The sequence below is a fragment of the Typopeltis vanoorti genome, chromosome 10 (assembly GCF_054136105.1).
Source record: "Typopeltis vanoorti isolate ZY-2024b chromosome 10, IOZ_Tvanoo_1.0, whole genome shotgun sequence".
Taxonomy (NCBI): Eukaryota; Metazoa; Arthropoda; class Arachnida; order Uropygi; family Thelyphonidae; genus Typopeltis; species Typopeltis vanoorti.
Window position 1 is genome coordinate 10,682,687 of NC_143558.1, and position 12,056 is coordinate 10,694,742.

General features: G+C 33.5%; 1 protein-coding gene across 1 annotated transcript in view; it reads right to left on the reverse strand.

Moving 5' to 3' along the window:
- pcx (pecanex) overlaps window positions 1–12,056 on the reverse strand; it is a 621,557-nt gene that overhangs the window by 24,712 nt on the left and 584,789 nt on the right. The window contains exon 34 of the mRNA XM_090398640.1: window positions 1,358–1,509. Coding sequence (XP_090254766.1) covers window positions 1,358–1,509 — 152 coding nt within the window. The remainder of the gene's footprint in view (window positions 1–1,357; window positions 1,510–12,056) is intronic.

Sequence of the window (12,056 nt, forward strand, 5' to 3'; positions counted from 1 at the left end):
CTACATGATACTGCTGAATTCTGTGAAGGCATTTTACAGGATACTACATGGAAGTCAGTTATACAAGGGGGAAAGGCAGAACAAGAGGTAATTTCATATCATTCTCTGGAACAAACTGGAATGGATATGAAATTGGCAATATGGATACAAGGGTGGCTAATGGATAGATACCAAAAAACAGTATATGAAGAAGAATACAGGAGAACACAGCTGACCAGCAGTGTGCTGCAAGACTTTGTGCTTGGACCACTACTGTTTATTTTGTACATAAATGATATAGGAAATTACTAATTGTATGAAGAGCCAAAGGCTTCAATTCGGCGACATGAACTTATTTAAGTTAAGGGATATTAGTAATATCCCTTAACTTAAATAAGATATAGGAAATGATTTGAAAGGAAACATCAGTTGTTTGCCGATGATGCAAAATTTGGTAGAATGATAGTTAATCAGGACTAATAAAAATGTTTTAGAGAATATAAAGGTAGAATGCTCCTTGGAAGCAATGATCATTAAACAGATCATTAATTCATAGTTAATACACTTTTAACACATTAGGCGAGCAGATGAATCACTGGAGAAGGCAATTATGTTGGGAAAAATTGAGGGTCTGAGAAGGAAAAGAAGACTGCAAGAGAGTTGGATGGACAGCACAATGGAACTCATCAAATCTTCTGAATCTTGGTGGATGGCACTAACAACAGTTAATCAAGGCAATGTAGATATCTTGTGGGGGTGATTTAAATAGGTCGACAGTATGGCCAAAAGATAATGGATAATAAAAAAGATTATCGATGACGCTAGGGATTTGGGGGTGGTGGTAAATATAGAGTTAAAGTTAAGAGGGCATACTGCTAAGGTTATACGATTACTTAGTTATTGAAGAACACATTAACAAGCAGAGATATGTCTACATTTAGATTATTGTCCTCAGGTCTAGTCACCTGAGCTCATGAGGAAATAGTGGAGAGGATTTAGAAGGAAGTGACCAAGATAGTTAACGGCCTGTGAAATGTTCCCTGCTAGGATATATTGAAGGTTTATGGGTTGCAAAAGTTGGTTGATAGGTGAAAATAAGGGAATATGATTGAAACATTTATGTTACTAAAAGAGTTTTATAGGGCTGATGCAGAGAAAATCTTTCAGCACTTGGCTTGGGGGAAGGGTGGGAGGAACAAGAGATAATCCTGTAAATTAAGTAAGAATGTGTGGCTAGAGTCAGCTGTGAGTGATGTCTGTCAAAGAGAGGTACAACAGACATTGTATGAATAGTTTGGGTCCTCCATGATGAGTCTTTGGATTTCATGGAGGTGCCCAAGCAATAATAATGTATTAATACATAGTGGATTAATTTTACCTTAGGGCTAAAAGAGATGGAACGCTTGATAAAACCGCATTACGCCATGCAGGATCTGCTTCATGAGAAATCACCATTGTCTTTTCATAAGTACTAATAGCTTCATAAAGAGTACTCGGATCTTCATATTCTTCAGCAGACATGAAATGATCCTTGGGAAGGAGAGAGAATACAATGAATATCACATTCCAATTTTCATAACATAAGGTCAATTGAAATGGCAAAAATTTAAATATTTTATTTATCAAAAATTATATCAACTTCATTTATCAAAAATCATCGTTACCTGATATATGTATGTCATCACCTGATATATATATACATATCAGGGGCTAATATTCTGGGTGTGCAGTGCAGTGCTCATCCATGAAATATCAGTATCACCGATATTATATTTTTGCATTTATTCCCATTAAAGACCCCCCCCCCCCCCAATTGTTTGCAGACTTCGCACGATTCCTAAAATTGAACACTGATGCTTCATGAAGAGGGCACTTTTTGACATGTAAACATTGCGTCGAATTCACGTTAATAGTCCAGGTGTGCTTTCAAAATGCATACACCTTTGAGCCCTTCGAAAAGATGTAAAGAGGGCACAGTGGGTCAAATTCTTAGCGTTTTAGTATTTTTAAACCGCTGAGAAGGCAAGACTGGGTGAGCTCACATTGAGAGCTCACCAGCATCTAGTGACTGTGATTGGTTACTGTGTCAACCAATCCAATTGAATGTTGTCACTTGTCATGAGATGAGTGCTTTCTGTATCCGATGGCTATATTACAAACAGCTGTTACACGTTTTCTGGAACTGAAAATTTGAAAGTGGATGTTAGGAGAAAAATGTTAATTGTTTTTTCTTTTGCTTGTGCAGTATAGCATCTGTTGAGGTTGCAAAGTTTTTTAACGGTATAGAGACATTTTTATTCTAGTCTTCGGAAACAACAGATAGTAAAAATATATCTATTCCTGAATAAAAATAAATATTCTGTGTATTATAAGACGTTGTTGATCTACAACAAAATATGTGAGATTGATAAGACAGAAGAACCGCTGATACCAAAAAATAAAAAAAACGAATGAATGTAGGATTCCCGAAAGTGTGGATAATTCTGATAATGATTGGATGTTATGTATACCGAGTCTCAGTAAACAAAATAAATTTCTTGGAAAACGGAGCAAAATATACACAAACCAGAGAAATACACATAACATGTGCAACAAAATTTACGAGATGATTTGCTGCTCCATCAAACCATATTTATTCCTGCAATACTCTCTCTCTTCATAAGCTTTTTTTTTTTACATTATGCCATCATAAATTCACTTATTCATGTTTAGACTTTATAAGATCATGCCATTGGCTCTACCCAGCAACTTATAGGACACACACATATCACAAATGATAATTATTAATAATTCGTTTACCATTAATGAAAGTGTTTATACTCACACTTATTCTTTCCTATTCTTATGTCTTATAAATGATGGTTCACATATTTTCATCTTTGAGTATTTCAAATATACCAACCAAATATAACATTTACCTTCATTGTTGTTTTCTAATAAATCCTAAAACAAATGGATTGTTCCCCCACTCTGTGCAGAAGTATTCAAAGTTATCATGCAATTAATTGCACTGGACCAATTAAGATGAGCAGTGATGTGCTATGCACTCTCAAAACTTTCATACATCGATAAAAATGCAATCACACAGTCATGGGCACCTGCAGATTGGGGGGGGGGGAACAGAGCACTTCCCACAGGATCGAGTAAAAAATTCCATAAATTATAATCATAAAAGTGATTGAGATATATAATCTTACACCCTCGACCCTGGGATGCTTTGTCTGTCTTAAAATTTTATAATGGGTTGGTCTGTTTTGGCCCACGGCAGGGTAGCCATAGAACATGTATTTTTGTTGCAGCAATAAAACACGTGTTCCTGTTTTTGGTTCATCTTTTTCTGATTTGTGAAAAAAATGTTCATTACTGTTGTGAACAGAGACCAGTTTGTTTGCCCTCTGTGTCTAAGGAGTCACTGAGTGAAGTGTGAATTGTAAATTTATAGTGAAACAAATTTAAACAGAAAAATATCTTTTTAAAAGGCAAGTGTATGTAATTTAATATTATTTTACTTGTTACTTTTATGATTTTTTTTGCTTTTAAACTGAAATAATTTAATTTAGGATTTTGGGATTAATTAATTAGTTGATTTTTAATAAAATATGCTGGATCATTTTTTTTATATATGAAACTGTGCTAAAAACTGTATTAATTCTGAATACTTTTTTCCCCAAGAATTAAAGATCATTAAAATCTAAGTAAAATAAAAATAGTGTATTTATAGTTTACATTGACAAATAATTACATCAAAAAATGCTAAGACATTTATTGATGTAATTATTTAATTAAATCAATAATTATAAAAATTTACTGATGTAATTATGTCTCCAACTTTACTCCCCCCCCCCACAGAAAATTTTCTGTGGATGGTCAAATTGACATGAAATTTGTAGCACAGATTGCATAACCCACACGACAGCACACCCAACCAAAATGAGCACGTGACGCCACTGATACATACATACATACATATATCTATATAAAAGCAATGGCTACTCTTTAAAAAGTATCAACAAACAATTATCCCACCGTCAACGTAGAGACACAGAACGACTCCAAAGGTTATATCTCCTTGACATATATCAGCACACTATCCAAAAAACTGAGTAGAATCTTAAAGAAATTCAACATACAAACATGCTTCTCGACTCTTCCAAAAATAAGATCAAGTTGCAGCAACTATAAACAATCTCACAACCTTCTACAATTTCCAGGTGTATACAAAGTCACATGTGAGTGCGGAAAACCTTACTATGGCCAAACGGAGAAATCTATTCTCCTACGTCTTGAGGAACACCAGAGAGACATTGCTTATAAGAGAACCAGAGCAACTGCCCTGTCAGGCCATGTCCTGTTTCCAATAAACACGAACAACGAAAGCCGCCAACATGAAGTAAATTGGACAACAACTTCAAACCTACACATTTGCCATGATGAGGTAGAACGCTGCATTGTAGAGTCAAAAGAAATCACCTTGGACCCTCTTCATATGAACAATAATCTTAGCTATAATTTGCCTGACTCTTTCAGCTCTACTATCAGATACTGGAGATCGCGTGGTTCCACACACGCACAAGCGTACAACAATAGAACTTTAACACGGACTATAGCACAAGTTCATAATAACTGTAATTTACAGTCGAATATCGTAACTTTATAATTGTATAGTTTTAGAGTGCCTCAATGTTTATTTCAGTGTCTTTTAATATCTTTCTATGTTCTTAACGCCTGATGAAGTCAATCTCGACGAAACGTTGTGTTTTCAAATAAATCTCAATTTGTTATAATTCGGGTTTATAGTCAGTTTATATTAAAAATGAACATATCCCAACCCCGAATTAATAGTAGTAGTCATATATATCTCAAGGGACCCTGTAACCCCTAGAGGGCGCGTCCCCTGGGTGGCGGATAGGGGAGCCCACCATATGTGTGTGTGTACATGCGCGTGCGTGTGTGTGTGTATATATATATATATATATATATATATATATATATGGTGGGGTGGTCCGAATATACTGAATAAGGACTCGTGGACCAACAGGGCCATAAGGGGCAATCATCTTGATTGTAAGGGAAGCGGCACTCCCATGGACCGCTAGCTGGATCTATCCTCTCCTTTTTCTACTTTGAGGAAGACCCACTTACTTTAATCTTTCCTATAAGGCCTTATCAGCCAACTCTTCTTACTTTATGACCCTTGTGCTATTAGACTACTCGAGGGCCATGGGATCTTTTCATTTCTGGCCTTACAACTATGTCCTCTCTATAAACCTTACTATATTTCTTCTATAATCTACCCTTTCCCCTTCAATATACCCTATTCCTCCTATGGGTTTAAATTCGGAAGAAGGCGAGTTCAGAAGCCTTAAGGTAGCAGCCCTACCACTGAACTATTCCATCGTCAGGCTAGTCCCCTGACACGGAGAACATAACCATACTTGTAAGCTGACAGAAAAAGATAATCTGATTGAATCTATGGGAAATGACCCTGGAATGGAAAAGGGAAAACGAAAATGGAAACGACAAAATATAATACACATAGCAAACTGGAATGTAAGAGGAATAGCACAAAGAAATAGAATTAAACTAACTATTACATGAAAGAAATTTTAAAATAGCAGTAATCACTGAAACAAAAAAGAAATTAAAAGGAACTATGAGAACTGAAAATTTTAATGTGATATACAGTGGAGTTGACAGAGACCAAAGAGCACAAGCAGGAGTCATGATTTGGATTCATAACTCCCTTTCAAAACAGTTAAAACATTATAAATTATGGAATGAAAGAATAATAGAAGCTAGAATAAAAATAGATAGAGGCTATTTAACAATAATTGGTTTATATGCCCCAAAAGAAGGAAGAGAACAGGATAATGTTGTTTTTTATAATCAGCTACAAAACATATATAATAAAATAAATAAAAATGATTACATAATTTTAGCAGGAGACTTAAATGCAAGAATTGGAAACACGAAAATTAATAATAATATAGGAATACATGGAGAACACACTCTAAACAGAAATGGTAAAAAATTGATTGACTTTGTAGTTTATAATAACCTAAAAATAATGAATTCCTTTTATAAACATAAAGACATACATAAATATACTTGGGCAGCAAGAGGATGGATATCAATATTAGATTACTTCATATTAAATGAAAAGACATCAAAATTTTCACTAGATGTTAAGAGTTCACAGAGGATATGAAATAAGCAGTGACCACTTCCTTGTTAAAATAAAATTAAGATTACCACCTAAATGGCTACAAGTAACAAGAACAGAAAGAAAAATTGAAACATTTGTTTATAAAACTAGACTATTGAATGACACAAATGTACAATGGCTATATGAACAAAGAATTAACCAGTATCTAGATAAAATAAAATAAAATGAAGAAATAGAAATAGAATGGCTTAATATAAAAACGATACTAAATGCAGCAGCAAATGAAAGCTTAGGAAAGACCAAAAAATTCAATAAAAGAAAAAAACTGAAGATCTGGGATGATACAATCAAAGAAATAATCAAAAAGAAGCCTATCACAAATGGTTAAGCAGTAAAAGATTAGAAGATGAAATAGAATATAAAAGAATAAGAGCCATAGCTAAAAGAGAAGTCAGAAAAAGACAGAGAATCATGGAATAAATTTGTTTCTAATTTAGAACATGATTTATATAAAATAAGACCCAATGTATATAAGATTTTGAAACACCTAAATGCAGATACCAAAGAAAACATAAAATTAAACACTGAATTGAAATTAGAAGAATTTCTAAATTACTACACAGAACTGTGGACAGACAAATATTTTAAAAAACACAACTGGCAAACAATTAACGAAAATGAAAAGGAAATAACTGAAGAAGAATTAGAAATCAGCCTGAAAGAAACAAGAAACGGAAAATCACCTGGAGAAGATAAGCTAGGTTCAGAACTATATAAATACGCAGGAACAAGATTCAAAGGAAGACTCTTATTATTTTTAAATAAAATTTACTCAACTGGTATCCCCCCCAATAGAATGGAAAAAAGCAATTGTGATTCCTTCTTTAAAAAAGGTAATAGAGATGACCCTAAAAACTATGGAGGTATCAGTATACTAAATTCATGTTACAAAATATACACCAGAATCTTAAATAACAAACTAATGAAATATTCCAAAAACTTTATTCTAGAGGTACAAAATGGATTTAGAAAAGGACGATCATGTATAGACCCAGCCTTCTGCCTAAAATTAATAATAGAGAAAAGAAGAGAATATAATTTAGAAACACATATTGCATTTATTGACTTTGAAAAAGCATTTGACAAAGTTAAAAGAAACATATTATTTAACATATTAAAAGAAAGACAAATACCAAATAATATCCTAAAAGCTGTCACAAGTATATATGAAAATAATCAAATACAAATAAGATTAAATCATGAGCTATCATACATGAGAGAGATAAACCAAGGGGTCCGACAGGGATGTCCCCTCTCAGCAACTCTTTTTAATATCTACTTAAACGAAATAATAATAAAATGGAGTAAAAATTTACATCAAGGAATTAAACTTTCACCTACAGTTAACTCTCCTCTTTGCAGACGACCAAATAATAATTACAAATTCTGAAGATAACTTACAGAAAGCTATTTTAAATCTAAATGAGATATCCAAAGATTATGGTATGATAATATCAACGGAAAAATCAAAAACTATGGCCTTTAAAGGACAAGATCCAGCAAGAACTAAAATAATATTAGATAACAAGATCATAGAACAGCTGAATTCATTTAACTACCTAGGATGTATGATCGCTTATGAAAATGAAAAAGATATAAACATAAAAATTGCAAAATATTTAAAAATAACAGGAGTAATTAACTCTATATTTAAACCAAATCTAGTTCAAAAACAAACCAGGCTAAAAGCATACAATACATTAGCCCTACCGGTCTTAATGTATGGAAGCGAAATCTGGACAATAAAACAAAAAGACAAACAACAGCAGAAATGAAGTTCATGAGAAAAACTGCAAAGTATACCCTATTTGATCACAAAAGAAACGAAGATATTATGAAAGAATTAAACCAAGAACCAGTAATTGAAAAAATTAAAAAATATAAACATAGATGGATGGAACACGTTCAAAGAATGAAAACAGAAAGATTACCAAAACAAGCCTTAAAGTACAAGCCATTAGGAAAAAGAAAACCAGGACGTCCTCTTAAACGATGACTTCTAAGGCCGGAACAGGCCACTAGGCCTAAATCCTTGATACATATGATGATGATGATGATGATGAGTCATATATATATATATATATATATATATATATATATATATATATATATACACACACACACACACACACACATGCAGAATGTAGAGCTTACTATAATACATGACCTTGTTATCAACAATTGTCAGGTCGCCAATATTGTTAAATGTTACATTCTGGTTTTCTAAGAAAAATACTAACAGCATATTAACAACTAAAGAAATACTAACTTTGGTCACAAGGCCCCTCTTTTCTACCTATCCGATACCTGTTTTACAAACTTCTCCTCTCCTACTTTTCAGTGACCATACCAACTTCTCACACATTCCTGAATCCATATGCCAAATTCCTTTATAATAGCATCCCTTTTAATATGTTTCCATGTGTTAATGGTATCAGTTCACTCAACTATTCCCCTCCCCCCATAATTGTCCCATATCCAAGTGTTCACCTTCAACGACATGTTTTATTTCAAAATCCATTCTTCAACTCACAAGTAAAAAATATGTTTAAATACCATCTTGTACACTGCTAGTTCAATCAATCTCTCTCTCTTATCAAAATAAGATCTAGAAATGATTTAAAATATATAGGAAACAAAGCATGTGGAAGAAGAAATTGAATTCTAAAGAAGCAAACGATGTCAATAAGGAGGAGGAAGTTACTAAGATGAAGTGTGAAAGGATAACCAGGTGATGTTATATGGAGACTTCCATAGGAGTGTAGTGAATAATAGGGTGAATAAGCATGGAAGGCAAGAAGGGTATCAGAATTACCTGTAGTTTGGAGGCAGAAATGAGTTATATGGTGAAAAAAGGAATGTGGAAAGGGATTTGGGAAAGAGATTAATATGTTACCAGATATGATAATAGTGATTTGAGGAAGGAGAACTGAACTAATGAATGGGGAGATGGCTGATTGTGTGAGGCAAAGGTCTTCGTCAACTTCAAAAAAAAAAAATAAATAAAATTTCAACTGTTTGCCATGCACAAGACTATCAACCAAATCAACCTACTTAGGTCATTTCCTAAAGATAAATTTCTCCATGTCATCTAACAAATTCCATGTACCTGAAACTTATCCTACTTTGGACAAATAGGTTCATCATTTGAAAAACGAACTCCAGAACACCAACATTCAATTGAAAATTAAAAATAAAATAAAATAAATCAAAAAATCAGTTCACTACATGTCAGAAGTCTGGGTCTGGTAGAACATGGGATTAGCATTGCTAACGACAGATTTCTTTAGAATGATGCAAAGAGTTGTCATGGAGAAGTATCTACAAGTGTGAACAACTCTTCAAAAGGATGCTGAGATTCTTCTACATTATTCTAACCTAAACCCCAATAATGGTCTATATATGCCCAATTTATTTATTAAATTGTTATTATTATTTTCAGGATCCTAATAGTGTAATATTATGGCTGCACATGAATTTTTCATTGTTATACTTATACGTTGGTTACACATAAATTCAAATTTTTCAGGAAATGACAACACATACGAAAATATTAAATGAAAACTTTAATCAATACCTTTGTTAATTTAATAGTGATTTTTATATTATTTTTAGTACTACCGGCTGTGCCATTGTTTAAATATAGAATTTTTATTTATTTTATTTAATCTCTTTTTCTAAGAATTATTTTTTTTATTTCCGAGTGCTTTTATTATATTTATCTAATGTACAAAGGTTCACTCCGATTGGTGCAATGACTTCTTTTTTACTATTTCTTTCAGAATCCAAATAATCACTGACTCAAGACCAAAATACAAAATAAACACATTTAATAAAACAAAAACAATATATATACACTTCAAACAAATATTACATAACTATAAATTTAATTGGATCCAAGGCCTTTTAAAAATAAACTTGCACTTAAGATTAGACTAGACTAAACACTTTGTTTGCACAATGATAAAATGTTCATAGCCAGTTTCTCTCTCTGTCAAGGCCCTTTTCCGAAGATTATATGACTTTATTCTTCATTTTCACAGGATCCTTTCTCATCACTCATGTAGCACACATTAATTCTTTCTGACTCAATTCTGTCTCCTCTTCAGTAGAAATAATAGTTAGATCCAGCATCCTTAATACAGAGAAAACTTCCTAATCAGAGTTTTCTCGAACATTCCTTTAGAACGTAAATAGCAATTTCTTCTTTTATTCACTAATGCTTATTGACAGTCTTAACTCTTCCATTTAAAAAAACGTACAGTTCTACGATTCCCTTTTCTACTATAAATCTTCCAATTAGCGTTTCCTCGAACATTCCTTTTAAAACATCTATAGCAATATTTTCTTTTAATTATCAATACTTATTCCACTTTGAAACTTCATAGTTCCGCAATTCATTTTTCGGAATATACTATTAATTTTCTTCCGACTGTCACATAAAAAAAACTAAATTTCCTCCAAATCTAAATGTCTGCCGGATTGTGTTGTTATTTCCTTCCGAACACTCCTGTTTTTCTCTTCGTTACTACGATACCGAACGCTTTCTGTCAGCTGTCAATCACACATCAAACTTCTCGGCGAGCATGAGCACTCCTTGAAACTGGCAAGCAAGAAGCTAGGTATAATGGCTGACACGTTGTCTCCGTTAGTGACAGAGAATGTCTTCATAAAACACAATTTAATATTTTAAACTACAATAAAATTTCTTTAAAGTAACACAACTATTCAAATCCGGTAAGTACATCAATTTTTCAATGCTTTACATCACTTTTGATAAAACAATTTCAATAACTGGCACATCGCAAGTGCTGCCAATGCGTGTTATGAAACTAAAACTAATAAACATTCTAACATAAACAATATGTAACAATATTCAGAATTTTAAATTATGATTATTTTTACACCTTCCTATATTTCGGCAATGTTACATTGCCATCTTCTGGGAACATAAAACTATGATATGTGCATGCAGGCTCTAACAACGAGCAATTCAGGCTAATGAAGGCAACTGAAATTGGTTCTAGAGTCCTAAAGCCCCCCCCTAGCGGGCTAAATTGGTTTGTCTTGGCTGTTGAGCTGATGTTCTTAGGATGCAAGCTTCCCAAATTTGGAGCAGTCTCATGCACCCAAATTTGTTGAGATTTGGGAATTTTTTTTTAGAGCTGAGGCTGATTCCAGGAATAATCTTTAATAGCTATATTTGGTGCGGTGTAGTAAAGTGGCTTTCTTCCAGAGTATTCTGTGGTGGGAATCTAGAGAATAGTCAGCAAGTCTTGAGTGGCTGTATTGGTGAAACTGGATGTAGTCTTTGTGTTTGGATATACTGTTATTAGATGTCCTGCTGTTTGGCCATAGAAGAATGTGGTATCTGCAACCTTCCCAACAATATCAGACTGGATGTAGCCGATGTTCTTACCAAAGCTAAACCACCAAAAACCAACCTATCTAAAGAAGAATTAAAAGCTCAACAAGAAATGAAGAACAACAGCAAAATAATAATCATCAAAGTGGATAAGGGAAATGCCACTGTGGTTCTCAACCAAACTGACTACACAGGTAAGCTTACCTCTTTACTATTAGATTCGTCTACCTACCTCCCTATTGAATATGATCCCACCAGTTCCCAAATCAGAACACTCCAAAGACTCCTTAAGAAGGTTACTTCTTGGCCTGTGGAAGTGACTAGCAGACTAAATCCTATCAACTCTAACCCCCCCCCCCCCTCGAATACATGGACTACCAAAAATCCATAAGCAGAATGTGCCATCACGTCCCATTGTGGATGGCATTGATTTCCCCACATACAAATTAGCCAAAGTGCTTACACATTATAATGGCAACACACCTT